Raw genomic sequence first — 16,923 nt, 5'->3', positions numbered from 1 at the left:
AACCTCATGGTTCCTAGTTGGATTCGTTAACCACTGTGCCACAACGGGAACTCTGAAGGAGTTCTTAAAGTGGGGTCCAAAATCAGTGTTCAAGGGAGTTAAAAATAACATTAAAATTACTTGCAAGTTTTTATGTATGTGCATTTATGTATACATACACAGATACAAACACCCACACATAATATTGAATATAATTTTAGTTTAAGAACTTCTAGAATAAAGAGCACAGCAGTGCAGAATCCTAGAGGTGAGAGCAGGCTGCAAAGGACTGCTGTGTGGCTGGAACTTAGAGATGGGGTTGGGTGGGAAAGGCAGTCCTGGGAATGTTAAATGAAGTTTTGCAGGTAATCAGTCAGAGATGAGATCGTAAAGTCTTATATGCCAGGATAAGGAGTTCAAACCTTATCTTAAAGGCAGTGAGAACTATTGAAGAATCAGGAAAGTCCTCGACTGGCTTTGAATTTTAGAAAGATTACTCTGCTTGCGTGAGAATGGTCAGGAAGCAGACAGTCCAGTTCAGAAAAGTGACGGTGGCCTAAGATAATAGATAATGGAGAGAATGGGGAGACTCCATAGGATGTTGGGGTGTGGGGAACAAGCAGTGGTATGAAAGTATCATCACTTACGGATGCTACCATGTAAAAAATGAGGCACATCTAGTCTATATTTAAAACTTATAATTTTGAAAAAATGTTTTGGACTTTGATTTTCATTTTCTTTTTCTTTATTTTTTTTTTATTTTTTTGTCTTTTTTTTTTTACCATTTCTTGGGCTGCTCCCATGGCATGTGGAAGTTCCCAGGCTACGGGTCGAATCGGAGCTGTAGCCACTGGCCTACAACAGAGCCACAGCAACACGGAATCTGAGCCGCATCTGTGACCTACACCACAGCTCACAGCAATGCCGGAGCCTTAACCCACTGAGCGAGGCCAGGGATCGAACCTGCAACCTCATGGTTCCTAGTTGGATTCGTTAACCAGTGAGCCATGATGGGAACTCCCGATTTTTATTTTCTATAAAAACCACATTTGATCTATTAGGCTCTATTTCATTTTTATCTGTTATTATATCTCAAATTTTTCCCCATCTGCCTTTCTCCCTCACTCATTCCTTCTCTCCCTTCTTTTTTCCTTTTGCTTTGTTTTGTTGTTATCGAAATGATTCATACACGTGGCTAAAAATCAAGCCTGCAGGGTTTTTGTTCCCCAAACTCTATGACCTGCTTCCTTTTTCCCTACTTCCCTTTTCCCTCACTATGCACCATACTTCAATTACCTTCTCCCCTGAGCCAAGTACTTTCAATTTTTTAATCCTATTATTTAGGATTCAACTCTAGATATCTAAACATTACACCTATATTGATACTTCTTGGTTTTTTAGTTTTAAGCATTGTCTATTGACTTCTTACTGCAAAAGATGAGAATTTAGCTTCCTTTCACCCCATTCCCCAACACTCCCCCAACACACACTTCCTAACTCTTTCCTCTCAATATAGTTACATAAAATTCGTATCAATATTTGGTATTTACATTATTATAACTGTGTAAACATTATTCACAGAAGAATTTAGAGTGTTATTATTTACTCTTTCTGTACAACTTTTCCTTTTTGCTGAAATTGATCATTATCTTTCTGGTTGTTTACATACTTTTTTATATACTTATTACTGTTTTAACCCCAAACTCTGTTATGCACTCAGTTGGAACACACTTTGTGTTGCATGTTGGGTAAATTTCAGATGGTTGAGGATAACTGTTATCATGGCATCTCCCTTTACTGTCATCCTGGGTGTTCCCTTCATCTTTCTCCATTTTGGATTCCCTGGTTGCTGAATCTGATATCGTCTCTTTTTTTCTCTCTTAGTTTATGTTCTTGTTTTGATGGAACATATCCTCTACTAGCTTTTTTTTTTTTTAAAAAGTATACTTTTGAGAACTTGCATGTCTGAAAATGCCATTCTCTACCTTCACACATAATTGTTGATTTGGTTAGGTATAGAATTCTGGTTTAGAAATAATTTTCCTTTATTTTGAAAACTTTGTATCACTGGATTCTTATTTCCATTTGCAATTGAGGCCTCTGAAGCAATTATGACTCCTGATCTTTATATGTGACCTGTTACTTCTCCCTGGAAGCTTGTAAGATCTTCATTTCTAGTGTTCTGAAATTTCTGTAATGTGCCTTTGTGTGCAACTGTTTTCATCCATAATACTGGATAATAGTAGGCCCTCTGAATCCTTTAAACTTGTCTCCCAGTGTTGGAAATTCTCTTCAATTATTCCATTGATGATGTATTCCATTTTCTCAGTTACTTCTGGAAGCCCCATTATTTGGATATTGGAACTCTTATACTGGTTCTCTACACTTTCTTTTTTTCATCACTTCATATTTTTACAATACTTCCTTATAAATTTCCTCTATTTTATATACCAAGACTTCAATAAATTTTTGTTTTCTTCTATATTATTTCCCAATTGCTTTTATTTACTCTCTGAATCTTTATTTTATTTTATTATTCTAAATAACATCTTGGTCATGTTTCATAAATACAGCATCAATGGATCATTTCTGACGATTTCTTCTTCCTACGTGGGATCTGTTTCCCACCCCACCCCCAGCCCCATCCACACTCTCAGGTTGCTTTCTCCTGTTTGTTTTAAAGTCTCCTCAGATTTCTGGTGAACCTTGGTGGCTGCTTACCTTAAGAGTGGACACTAAAAGACTGGATGTAGGTGGGGTTGGTCAACTGTAGGGTGATCTGGCTGAGTTGTTTCTTTGAGGAACCCCTATTTCAGTATCTTTGGGGGTCTTTCCTCTTGGGCTGTTCAGATTTCCTGGAGAAGGATTCTCCAGTATTCAACCTGGAGTAAACACCCAGCTGTCCATGTGCTAGGAGTTGAGTTTCAGAAAAGGGCCAGAAGATTCTTACCATTTAGTGTGTAAATATTCCCTTAATTCTCCTCTTTTCATTTGTCATCCCTACCCTCAGCCAAGCCCAGAATCTCCCAGCCATGACACCTTGTGTTTTACCTCTGTCTTCTGCCAGGGTGGAGCTAGCACTTGCCAGTCTGTGTGGAGGGTTGGGATCTAACTGCTGCTTAGACAGACTTCCCACTGGTCTCCCTGTTTTGAGCAATGCCTTTACCTTCTCTCCCAGAGTGAGGTTGCCAATTCTGACCATTTTCAGGTGCCTGTGCTGTCAGCCAAGCTGCCTCCCTGCTGTCTGGGCTTTGCTAAACCTTCAGCTCCTTTTCTGTCTGCTCTCCACATTCCAGTGCTATCGCCTCTTCTTCCATTTCTGTTTGTTTGAATGAGTCAGTGCTTTTAAAATAGATCTCTTTACCATCTTTTTCCTGGGGTTTTTGGAAGAAGTGAAAGTAAACATGGGGATCTACACTCCCCTTTTACTTGGAAATCCCTCCTTCTCTAATTCCTCATGGTGATTTTGATTCTCTTGGATCCTTCAAGAACAGTGAATTCACCTAAGTTGGAGCCAGGGGTAAACTTATAGGAACATTAGTCTTTTTTGACTTCTAACTCAATATCAAAGGTATTTAGTCTTAATTTCTGGAATTCTATAAATTTTCTATAGACAGTTGCCCTGAAGTGTTACTGTGGGCATTGTCCTGCCTATATGTTTTCCACGCCTGCCCTACTTTGTGTTTCACGTGAGGTTGCCAGTGTCTCTGAAACATGGCCTTGTTTCTCATGCATACATGAACCTTCTGGAGAAGGACTGAGTGAGGATGTAGGGGAGAGGGCAGGACAGCGGGTCTCAGGCAAATTCCACCTCCCCCCGCCCCCCCGCCAAGTGATTTTCTGGTGAAAATGGGCTTATGTAACATGTAGATTCATAATTAGGTTTAAAAGTCTGGACCATAGCTATAAATTTCGTAAATCATATGAAACTTGCTTTTTGTTTTATGTCATTAATCAAATGAAATAAGGTTTGTATAATGCTTTATAAATTGACATTATTTAGAAGATTGGAAAGATAAAATGTTAGCTAAGTAAGTTATACAAATAAAGACATAGCTTTTACATGATTGATTTTTTGGATTTATATCAAAAGATATACAACATTAGGAGTTCCCATTGCGGTGCAGTGGAAACGAATCCGACTTGGAACAATGAGGCTGCAGGTTCGATCCCTGGCCTTGCTCAGTGGGTTAAGGATCCGGTGTTGCCGTGAGCTGTAGTGTAGGTCACAGATGTGGCTTGGATCTGTCACTGCTGTGGCTCTGGAGTAGGCTAGCAGCAACAGCTCCTATTAGACCCCTAGCCTGGGGACCTCCATATGCCATGGGTGTGGCCCTCAAAAGACAAAAAGACAAAAATATGTGTATATATCTGTGTGTATACACACACACACAAGATTAATTAATTTGATTAGAATCATCAGCCTTGTTAGGTGTTTTTTTGGGTATTTTTATGACTTGCAGGACATGTGCCATGGCAGAGTCACATGACATCAACACTTGTGCAGGTCTTAAGACCCTTAGATTACCTTATTACAGATTGTCAAAACATGGGCTGATCTGGCAAATCAGGAACAACTTTTCATTTCAAGAATTTTCTACTCTGATTCTCCAGTTGCTATGGAAATTGTCTCATAAAACAGAGTTGGATTTTGTTGAGATTAGTCAGTTTAGATGCTAGGATCTGATATAGTTGTTCCTAGCACTAGCACTACCCTCATTGTCATAGTGTAAAAATAATGGCTGGTTTTACAAGCATATGTTAACCTAGTTTTAGGACATAGCATTTACTTTGAGAATTACAGGATACTTCCACCATGTAAAAAGCTGGGGGGGAAAAGGAATTGTGCATTGGAGAAGTACTTAAAGTATCAAAATTGATTTCCAGTGACTTGAGTACACTGAAGGAGAATTACTAGGTTGTTTATAAATACAGGCTTAATAAATGCAACAGGATTATATCTACTACTGTAGAACAGAGCTACTAAGAAAGGAAAAGTCCAAATGGGAGAACTGGGATAAACTAACCTATTAGTTAAACTAATGACCAGCAATTACCAATGAACACAACCACACTTGGAAAAGCTGCTCCTTTTCTCTCAGTTTGGCTCTGCAGCAACCTGAAATCCAAGTAAGTTAACACCCCATGGGGCACCCCTTAGCCATGGGGGGGCTCTGACCTACTAGATGGACAATTCTAAGGCCCATTCCAGCAGGATCTGGCCCCAGTTGCTCATGGCAGTGACTAGCTTGATAATACATCTCATGTTGGTGTTTCTTCTTCTCTATTTCACTCTTAGTGTATATTTAATAGGTTTTATTGAAATTTTTGACAGGAATAAATGTACTATAAGAATCCTCTAGGAGTTCTTGTTGTGGCATAGCAGAAACAAATCTGACTAGTGTCCATGAGAATGTGGGTTCAATCCCTGGCCTCACTCAGTGGGTTGGGGATCTAGCATTGCCATGAGCTGTGGTGTAGGTCGAAGACACAGCTTGCATCCTGAGTTGCTGTGGCTATGGTGCAGGCTGGCAGCTGTAGCTCCAATTCGACCCCTAGCCTGGGAACTTCCATACACTGTGGATGCAGTCCTTAAAAAAAAAAAAAAAAAAAAAAAGGACTCCTCTAATTTAGATGAATAGGTGGTGGAGTGCACGAAATATTTGTCACCCGACTATATGTTTCTTGTAATTCTTCTCTAGTCTGGACGTCACATGTAGGATTTATAGTTTAAAACTGGGAGGACCCCCCCCCCCCACTCCCCACTATCACTTCATCTAGGGAAGAGGTCTTCTAAAATACCCAGGATTAAGCCACAGGTCACTGAGGGAAATAACATTCACTCCTTACTAGCAGAGGCAGCACTTGGAGCCTCAAAGTTTAGGGGTTCTAAGTTTTCTGATTTTCAATAGATTATAGATCTATAAGGACCCAGAAATTAAATTTTGTTTCAAAGAATTTGGACCTAACGGGATTTATAGCAGATGATTTGTATCATGCTAACTTTTTTTTTTTTTTTTTTTTTGTCTGTACCTGTGACATGCAGAGGTTCTCAGGCCAGGGATCAAACCCACACCCAGCAGTGACAATGCTGGATCCTTTACCCACATGAAGTCTGTGATTCATGCTAACTTTTTGAGCCCAGGCTCCTAACCTTGGCAATACTTTTCCTTAATTCCTTTTTCTTTTTGTCTTTCCTTCTTAGCATTCACAGTGACTTTCAGTGTCTAAGGCACCAGGGTCATAAGATTCTGAAGAAATAATATAGTGATGTGAGTGGCATTGATGGTCCTGTAAGATTAAGTGCATGAGTGCAAGTTTCTTCACTCCCTCATACACCCACTAGCCCATCCTTCTGATCTCCTTTGGGCAAGTGGAAATACTAACTTAATTACTAATAAAACTAATATGACAGCTAGGCTTACACCTACCTGGAGAGTTACACAGGCTCATCCAGCCAGTCACAGACAGCACCAGACAGCACAGGCCCGACCCTGGCAAGCTAAAGACATGGAGGAAGTGGAGCAGAATGTGTTTCCTGCCATTAGTCGACTCCTAAGAGGAGGGAGAAAGGGGTAAAGATGCAAACCCAGCATCTCTCCAGTATCTCTCCCATACCCCCTATATCCCAACGGGAATAGATGTTGGGAGGGAGCAAGGCCAATGTTTTAATCTTCTAGGGCCAAAGTAACAAAAGTGCCACAGACTGGGTGGTTTAAACAACAGGAATTTATTATCTCACAGTTCGGGAGGGTAGAAGTCCAAGATCAGGGTGCCTTCTGAGTGCTGTGAGGGAAGGATCTGTTCCATTTTGGCCGCATGTTCACATGGCATTCTCCCTTTATGTTGTCTGTGTCCAAATTTCCCCTTTTTATGAGTACACCAGTCATATTGGATTAGGGCCCCACTCTATTCTAATATATGACCTCATGTTAACTAATTATATCTGCAATGACCTTATTCCCAAATAAGGTCACATTCTCATGTCCTGGGGGCTATGACTTCAGCAGATGAATTTTGCAGGGGACACAGTTTAACTCATAATAGCCAGAAGACCAGCAGAACTCTCTCCACATGGAAGGAAACATCACTAGTGGCAAAGAAGCATTTTCTTCCAAAAAGAGATTTAGAGTGGTGGGTGTGTGTGTGTGAAGATGGGCATCCTCTAGGTGGTAAAGAAGAGAGGGATTTTGGGAAGGAGAATAGGAGAACTTGACCTGTTTAGGGGGGCAGGTGGTGAGAGTTAGGGCTGGGCTTGAGACTAGAGACCACTGAGAGGTTGTTGAGTATTGTCGGTAGCCGGGAAGATAGAAGAGGTATGGGAGCCAAACACACACAAGGAGACCAAACTACCTCATGAAAACTATTTTTTGGCACTTTGGGAGCTCTAGTTGGGTGGAAGAGCCACTTTAACTCTTCCTTGCTGTGGGGAGTGGGTTTTATACTGAAGGCTGTTTACATATTGCTGATTCATTGACAGAAGAATTCCTGGCCATCCTCAAAGCTTAACCATGTCCTATCTGAACTGCTTTTGGGGGGAGTCCCAGATTCTTAACATCCCTCCTGAAAGGGTGGGAAGTACTTACAAAGGGGTGCACTATGTGGAAGTGAAAGGCCCAATTCCAGCGCCGTCCACCCATGACAGGTATGTGTGTGTATATATATATATGTGCGTGTGTGTGTGTGTGTGTGTGTGTGTGTGTATATATATATATATATATATATATGCCTGTGAGTTTTTGATCAACATGATCTAAATAGTTACATCACATTGAGTGGCTCGACAGGGAAGCCAAATGGTAAGTGGACAAAATAAGAATTTTGGAGATGAATAAACCTGAGTTCAAATCCCAGATCTTCTACTTATTTGCCAGCTGACTTTAGGAAAATTGCTTGGTTTCTTTTATAGTATCTTTTGGTATTGTATCTATACAATGGAGAATAATATCACTCTGTCTGAATGGATATAAGAAATAATACTGATGCATGAAGCTCCTGATCCCCTCCCTCCCACCAGGAAACAGCTGTCACAGTTTTTAATGATTCTCTGTGGCCTTACAGAGGGGGTTGCTAAGCAGTTGAGGCCCAGGCTGTCCCCTTCTACCATAAGTAGAATAGATCCCTCTTCTCTGTGTTATGTTATCAAGATTCCAAATTAAGTGTCTTTTGAGAAATGGGATTGAATGACAAGATGTTTGAAAACCACTTGAGCAGGAGATCTCTGAAGTGCTTTCAGCTCTAAAATCCCAAGTTCTATAGCAGACAGCTTCTCCTCTATCAGTTCTTCACTTGCAAAGTGATATTGAGCACGTATTTCAGAGAACTTTTATGAAGATAAATAAGAGGTATTTGTAAACATCCAGACAGTATTGGAGGGCCTGTTATGCTTCCTCTTACCGTAGGATGCTATGATGCTATGATGACTATAGGAGAAGTAGAATGGAGTTCCTTCCCCCCAAGAAAGCTGGGCCATGAAATCTGCACCTGAAACAATGAGAGAAAACCCTAGGACAGAATCAAACAAGTGACTGAATACACTAGGAGTTATGTATGTTAGGTCACTCAGGAAAGTGTAATTCTTTTTTTTTTTTTTTTTTTTTTTAGGAAAGTGTAATTCTTTAAACAAATAATTTTATGTCTGCACAAAGTGGTAATTTTATCAGCATCTTCCCTACAAAGGAATAATAAGCTCTTTGTGTGTACATCTCCATGAAAATATACATTATATTCAAGGAAATAGTAAGAGTCTTGGATATAAAGATATACGTGTAAAATGTGTCCCAAACTACTACTGTGCCATATTTTTCATGGATACCTATAGCTCCATGAAATTATATGGTCTACTAAGAGTGTGGGGCGCATAATTCTTATATTTATGATAAGGATAGAGAATAGATCTAATTTTTGTCATTCTGTAGCTAGAAAATAGGCCTAGAAACATTAAGGAACTTACTCATAGTTTTCATAAATATAGAGGCAGAGCATAGGATCTTCACAAGTGTTTATTTACTAGACCTTGCCTGGAACTTTTTATTAATTCTCTTTTTCAAAATTTCAAACATCATAGGTAGGGTTAAAATTCATCTCTGCCCACCACTTAAATTTCTGGTTCTCCGAACCATCCCCTGCTGAGTTACAGTATAGGACACCCACACTCAACCCAGAGTTTTCCCCATGCTTTTATTATGTCTATGAATACACTCATAAATCCAATATAGTATGTCTTGTATATATTTGTAGTATAAATGCTATTATACTATAACTTTTTTATTTATCAAGGTATCTTGGAAATCTGTTTATGGTGTTACCTATAGTTTATTCCTTTTAACTACTGTATAGTTATCATAGTGTGAATATATCATATTTTTGTATTCCCCTATTTATAGACATTCAGATTGTTTCTCATTTTTTCTAATATGAATAATGTAGCAGTGACTATTCTTGAATACACTGTTCTGTATACAAATGTAAGAATTTCTCTACAGCAAAAAGAAAGGAATGCAATCGTTAGGTATAAATATTTCAAAATATTTTAACAGATTCATTTTTACATGAAAATTAATCAAGTGCTTATCCTGACCTAATTTCCGTTAATGCATAGGTTTCTCTCTTTGCATTTTACTTTATACTGCCATGCCAATGGTAAACTGACAACTCAGAGACACAAGTGAAATTACTTTCTTTTAGCAAGTCCTATTCATTTTGAATCATAGACAGTTATCAACATAGCATTATTTGTAAGCTTATTTGTCCTTTAGAAATGAAATATAAACAGTAGCATCCAGGGATATGCAATAGAGTTTTATGTCCCCCCCTAAATTGTTTTATGCTCCCTCAAGAAAGAACAGGCAGCAGAATGTGTCAGTAGAAATGCAATTTAAGAATTGCACTTGATCTTGTTTTTCAGCCTAATGTTTCTGTTCTTTCATCATAAAGATCAGCTGCATTTTATTTTTTTCCCGTCCCTTAGAATAACATCCAGTTCTAGTCAGCATGTTTAATGTACTTCTCAATGATGTTCTAGCACAATAAATTTTCGTATCTCGTGCATGTGTACATATGGTAAAAATTTCTTCAAGTTCTGGCCATGTGGGGGAGGAATATTGCGGTTGCTTTGTTAATGCAGTGTTTGTGTTGGAGCGGTTACGGCCCCGCGCTTTAACTCTCAGCACTGGGCGTAATGAGATGGCTTTGATGGTGGCGTAAGAGTCTGGTGGGATGGTCACAGCTTCACACTTCAAAGCCGAGCATATGGGGCGAATACTGGGTAGCTTTGTACTCTTTGGGGATGGTTGGGAGACAATTCTTAACAGCTCTGTTTAATGAAGACATTGGAAAAGGAACGCTCCATCTTTAAAATAATTTTGAATTGCAAAGAGAGAAATTTCCACCACCCCCCTTTCATAGACTAAACTAAGAATAATTTTTCCTAGTCTGTACTTAATTAGAAGCAGTGCAGCATCACAACTACACTGTATTTTCAAACGTCTTTTTCAAAGTACTGTAGCAAGATTAATCGGCCAGTTTTATTTTAGGTATGTGTATGAATTTAGGCAAAAACTTTTAGGGCTATCTGTTTTACCATCTGAGAGATTTTTATGGCTTCTGGTAGAGAATCTTTTTTTTCTTCTCATTAAAAAATACATAAATAAAAAAAATCAACTAAACAAAAAACTTGGCTATATTAAGAGAGCTATACTAAAACTAGAGGATGCTTGTAAGATTTCAAGTCTAGCACCCAGTTTAATTTTTAGATTCTATGCTTCCCCCCCCCCCTTTTTATTGCGTATGAGGTGATGGGGTTGAAAAATACTCTTTTTGAAGTAGATTTTTTGAGTATAATTAGAGTTCTGGTTTAAAAATAATAATAATAAGGCACATATTCATATCACAAGCCAGGGGAAGTAGAATTTATCTATTCCTAGAAGAAAGGAAATTGAGGTTTTTCTTAAATGTGCATTTTGACTGCTATAAAAAATGTAACAAAACCAAGTATATCAGTTATGTCCCGTGTATTGCTGAATTGCAGTTCTGTTTAACAGTTAAATTTCAACACCTTTTATACCAGCAGTCCTAAAATGCTCCTGAAAGAAACAAAAGCAGAAGGGGAAAAATAATGTTAAATACCACTGTAGACATGAAGTGCACATTAGTGTAAGGCAGGGGAATACGTACGTTTAATGGAGCAGATTCTAAAGTACTGTCTTAAATGTGGTATATTCTCAAAAAAATACTACATTTCAGCCACAGTTAAGTCTGTTACACGCTCAGAAATAAACATTTGTGTTATGAATATGAAGCTTAAACTTTTTAAATCATTCCATTGATCCTCCCTTTGCAAAGGAAAATAACCAAACTCCCAGAACACTTTAAAGTTAAGGCTGGAATAGGTAATTATATATGTATAGAAGTGACTAAAAACCATTTAAAGTACATAAGATCAATCAAACATGAAGGTTATATTTTTTAAAATATTATCATTATTTTTAGAATATGACTAATGAAAATGGAAAGATCAGAAGTACTAATGATAGTGGTGGGAAAAAATTGTCAAGAATGAAAGAAAAACTAGAAAATATTGGTCCTTTAATAAAGAGCAATTTGGGAAGCGGCAGTTTTGCTTTGCCTATTTCAATCTGGCATGATGGCATCATACCCTGTCAGCACAAAGCGGTTGGAGTGTTTTTCATGTCTGACAATCTGACTGGCTTAGGTAGCCCACAGCTGCAGGTCAGCTGGGGGATGGGAAGACAGCTCATGGAACAAACATGATGATGGAGAATAGATTGTGCGGCTTCTTACTAGGGATACAATGTACTCCTGCTGGCCTTCAACTTTGTTCTCTTTTGTTAGCATAGCCATCCCTTACTCGTGTGTAGGTTTGGAATATTTCAGGTTTGCAGCATCCAACATCTGCAAAGTGCTTAGGAACCAAATTCAGTTCCTTCAACTTAACAAACACTGATTGTGCAGGGGGTTTGAAACCTAGAAGGAGAAATGAAAGTTCACAATTAACTATATAATACAAGTAGATTAGATTTGATGTTCTATCAATAAAAGCTGTAAAATACTATATCAACATGAAAAGGAGTAATGAATTTCAGTGAAGAGCAAGCACAATGAAAAAGCAGAGATAAGCTCAGAAGTTCTGGTTTCTTGAGACTCACTGAAAATTCAAAGTCCCTGCTCTAGAAATGCCTGACTCCACTGTGGTGGAATATTGGCTTTACAGAAAATGCACACAGAACTGTTGCTTTAAATAATAATGCTGCCTACCTGAAAACTGATGAGACTTGAGCTGGAAGTATTCAAAATTTTTATCTTCTTTAAGAGGGCTCTTTGTTTGCATGAAGTGAGCATTGGAAATTATGGTACAGGGAATAGATTAATTGTGAAAATAAAATGACACAATTAAAACTAGCTTTTTTGAATATGTAATTTATATCACAAATAAAGTAGCTTGCTAGTAATTATACTTTTGACTAAATTTGGGACATTTCTTTGAAATGCAGGCAGTCTAAACTTACTTTTCAGTGACATTACAAATACCTACATTCCATGGGCCCTTGGGTTGCAATCATTAGAAACATGAAGTTATTTCCCTCAGTATGACAGTATACGGTCACTATTGCTAAATACCATTTTGGCTTAAGTTGTCTTTTCATTGTATGAGAATAATGAAATATTTTCTTCATTGGAAGCCAAAAAATTAAGCTTGATTCCTTCCACCATGAATTTGTACGGAAGAGATAATGGAAGTGGAGTGTTATAATATATGGGGATTTCTAGTAAATAGTGACATACCAGTCCAGGAAGGTATTCAGAATTTTCGGAATATAAACCTGTGTGTAGGGGAGTTCCCGTTGTGGTGCAGCGGAAATTAATCTGACTAATATCTATGAGGATGTGGGTTCAATCCCTGGCCTCGATCAGGGGTTGTGGATCTGGCATTGCTGTGAACTGTGGGGTAGGTCGCAGATGTGGCTCGGATCCTGCATTGCCATGGCTATGGTGTAGGCCTGCAGCTGCAGCTGTGATTCGACCTCTAGCCCGGGAACTTCCATGTATTGTGGGTATGGCCCTAAAAAGCCAAACAAACAAAACAAAACCAGTTGTGTAGGCTTGCAGGGGGGAAGGGAAGTGAGCATATCCTGGGTACCAAGTACCAGGCATTGTGCTAGATGCTTTTCTTAGTTTATTTAATCTTAATCTCTCTATCCATTCTATGGGGTGGTTTCTTTTCTGTCTTTTTTCTTATTTCCTTTCTTTTTTCTCCTTTTTCTCTTTTTATCACTCCTTTTTTTTCCCTTTAGTTTCTTTATTAAAGTTTTTTTAAAGCAAGTTTCAAAGATCATATTATTTCACCCCTGTATATTTAACATATATCTCTAAGTGATATAGACATTATTTTATATCACCATCATTGCACCAAACAAAATGATAATATTATGGTACCATCTAACACCTAGTGTATAATCTGAGCAAATACCTTTCAGTGATGGGCTTGTCTGATCTGAATCTACACATGGTTCACACATCAAGGTGCTTGTTGTATCTCTGTCTCTTTAGATCTAGCCCAGTTCTCCACCTATCTCCCTTTTCTGTCCTATTCACTGGTTGCAGAAAGTGGGCCAGTTGTCCTGTAGGATTCCCACATTCTGGATCTGTTTGCTCCCTTGTGGTGGCATTTCATTTGTATTTTTATCCCTTTCATTTCCTGCAAACTTTAAGTTAGCCCCAGAGGCTTTATTGGCTTGAAATTCAAATTTTTTTAGCAGAAGTTTTTCAGAGGTGGGCTATGAGCTTCATATGTGTCCTATCAGGAAGCCATGTCTGATTATTTGGTGATGCAAAGATAATTGCCTTTGTGCCTAATTGACTTCTCATGAGGATTTCATCCATTGATGATCTTTGCCTGAAACAGTTATTTTCTTAGGGGGTGCAAAATGGTGATTTTCAAATTACACCATTTCTTCCACATTTATTAATTGGATTCTCTTCTCTCTCTCTCTCTCTCTCTCTTTTTTTTTTTTTTTTTTGGCTGTTCCCCGCAGCGTGTAGAATTTCCCTGGCCAGGGGTCAAACCCATGCCACAGCAGTGACAATGCCAGATCCTTAACCAACTGCACCACAAGAGAACTCCAGTTGAATTTTTTTCTATTAAAAATCTTTACCTCATCAGTTCAGGCTATCTGGCTATCACGAAATTTGGTTTATACAGAAAAGGCAAGAGACATACTTTTTAAAAATTCCTTTTAGTTGCCAGATTTCTAGATAAGGAGTTGCTTTTTGTTTTGTTGTGTTGTGTTTTTTTTTTTTTTTTCATTTTATAGATAGAGAACTTGAAGCTCAGAAATGTAAAAAAAAATTTGTTTGGTATCCCAAACAGCTATTAAGGAGCAGAAATGTATATTCAAACCTATACCTTCTGTCCTCAAAAGCATGTGCTATTCCTGCTAAACCAAAATATACCATGCTATCAACCCCCATATTGCTGGCAGCTGGGAATTGCTACTGCCATTATCTCTCCCTGCTTTGCCCTTTAGGAACCAAGCTCCAAGAATTCTCCTTTGCAGCATTCTGGGCTTTATAAATTCATGCAATACTATGGCTCCCAATGGAGGTGCTGGTCTGGCTAGGCCAAGAACTAGGCAGAGCCAGGAAACAGGTCACACTATTTCTGTTTAGAAGGAGAGGCTTTATCATCACAGTTTGTGCTTTAGGCGCCTGGGACAGCCAAAGTGTGAGTCACTCTAAGTTATGCTTGGAGCAGATATCAGAGATCTGAACAACTTGGAGACTTGTTAGATGTTAAGATATCTTAACCCTCCTAAACCTTTTTTCCTTTCTTTGGCCACCCCTGCCATGTGCCATTCCAGATTTGATGGGAGAACTTAGGTAACTGCCTAAAGGTTATTTTACAAGTTCTGAACCTCTGTTAACTGTACGTGTCCCTGGCATCTGGCCCCACCTGCCTGCCAGAAGTCTTTGGTCCTTTAGTATCTTAAAGCAGTGATAAAGAGGTAGAGATCACTTAACTAAATGTGGAAAATTTTACTGGCTTTGTGATGTCTTCAACGTCATGGGCTTTTAATGCTGGAGTCTGTAGCTGATTCAGAGAAAGCACATTTCCCTAGACTTCGTAAAACACCAAGGTACAAAATCTCTTTTAGTGTCCTCCATATTTTACCCCTCCCATCAACGTGACAGTCCACATTAGAAACAAACAAATACCAGTCTCTAAAATTGCAGTTGGAGAGGTTACCTGTGATTATTATGGTGAAAGGCCCCTTCTTGGCCCCTGATTTCCATGATGTGCCTCCAAATAAAGGAGGCCCACACTCCTGCTGTCTCAGGCCAGTACCCCAAATCCCTAAACATCTCCATTTTATACATCAGGAAAAAAGTATTCTATCTCTATCCTTGCTTACAGGGGACTGTAACTAGTGCTGTGAAAACATACTATCAGTTGTAAGCAGTAGTCCTCTGAAGTAGTTCTGTAGAAAAAAACAGGAGGGTAATTCCGTGATCTGCCTAGAGAAGATACCATCAGAGACAGAATCTAGATATAAACATGGAAAAAGAGGATGAAAAAAATGTTGCCATTCAGAGTAGCCTCCATAAAATTATATTTAAATACTAGACTTCCTTACAGAATACCTGGCCCAGTGCTGTCCAGTGGAACTTTCTGTGATTATGGAAGTGTTCTGTATCTGTGCTGTCCAGTAGGAGACCACTATCCATATGCGGTTATGAAGCACTTGATATATGGCTAGTACAACTGAAAAACTTACTTTTTATTGCATTTCACCTTAATTAAGATTAAATTATATGGCACTTACAGCTAGGAGTTACCATATTGTACAGTGCAGATCGGGCCTGTATACTCATGACTTTTTCTTTCTCCTAACAGTATACACAATTTGGGATGGTTATAAAATTTTTCAAAAACTGAAGGTGTAAATTTCATTAATCTTAGTGATGAACTTTTCTTATGGAATTAGATTTGTAGTGGCTTAGAAATTCCAGCCTCCTTGTACAAAGACAAATTTTATTATGAGATTAACTTCAAGGGAAAATTACTTATGCTCAAAATTTGATTTTCAGAATTTGTATGAATTATACGCTTTAGTGATGATAGTTACAACAGTGATAAGAATACATTTAATTCCACTGAACTGTATACTTAGAAATTGTTAAAATGATAAATTTTGTGTTAAATATATTTTACCACAATAAGAAAATCATGTGCTTTGTTTTCTTTCCTTGGGCCTGATTTTAATTTAATTTTGTTAAAATTTCCCACTGCCCTTAGGCCTTGCTGAGAACCTGCTCCTCCGTGTTCCTGGCTGCAGTGTGTTTCTCTTTGGTGAGGCTGACCTGCCTGAGAAGCGCCCTCTTGTCCAGAGAAGGAAGCAACTGGGGTGGTTCACAAGGAGGGATTTCAGCGCTCTTGAACCTGACTTGGGAGTTGCACCCACCCGAAAATGTGGCCTGACAGGTTCGCAGTATGGTTTTGATCTGCTTTTGTTTTTAAACTTGAGAAGAGAATCCTGAGGTCACCTTCATTTGGTCCCTCCCACATAATGCAGGAGGGTTAGAGCTGGGGCTCCTTGAATTGGTTGAGGGTCTCCTCTTGGCTCTTTCTTACCCATACCTTCATAAGTTGACCAGAGAGGCTAAAGGTCCTTATCAGATATTGGTTGAGAGCCCCCAAGAGTCGTGCACTGTGACCATGGATGATGAGAATGGTTGACACTGCGACAGGTCCTAGAGGCCCATTGCCGTTCCAGATGTGAGGTTGGATCCTAAGGACACTTGGCAGGACACTAGAGCTTACTTTTAGCTGGTAGGAGAGCCTTTCAGTACTTGAAAATCTGATGTGTCCAAGTTGATGCTTATGGCTAGAAGTCAGTTCTTCTCCCTGGGGAGAAGATTTTCTAG

General features: G+C 38.8%; 1 protein-coding gene across 3 annotated transcripts in view; it reads left to right on the top strand.

The window, feature by feature from the left end:
- The window catches only part of FTCDNL1 (formiminotransferase cyclodeaminase N-terminal like), a 178,336-nt gene that overhangs the window by 55,994 nt on the left and 105,419 nt on the right, over positions 1-16,923 (top strand). For all 3 annotated transcript variants that reach the window (XM_047773165.1, XM_047773164.1, XM_047773163.1), the window contains one exon: positions 16,295-16,480. In XM_047773165.1, coding sequence (XP_047629121.1) covers positions 16,295-16,480 — 186 coding nt within the window. The remainder of the gene's footprint in view (positions 1-16,294; positions 16,481-16,923) is intronic.

This window comes from Phacochoerus africanus, chromosome 3 (assembly GCF_016906955.1).
Source record: "Phacochoerus africanus isolate WHEZ1 chromosome 3, ROS_Pafr_v1, whole genome shotgun sequence".
Classification (NCBI taxonomy): domain Eukaryota; kingdom Metazoa; phylum Chordata; class Mammalia; order Artiodactyla; family Suidae; genus Phacochoerus; species Phacochoerus africanus.
Note: the sequence above shows the minus strand (reverse complement) of the source record. Positions and strands in the feature narration are given on the sequence as shown.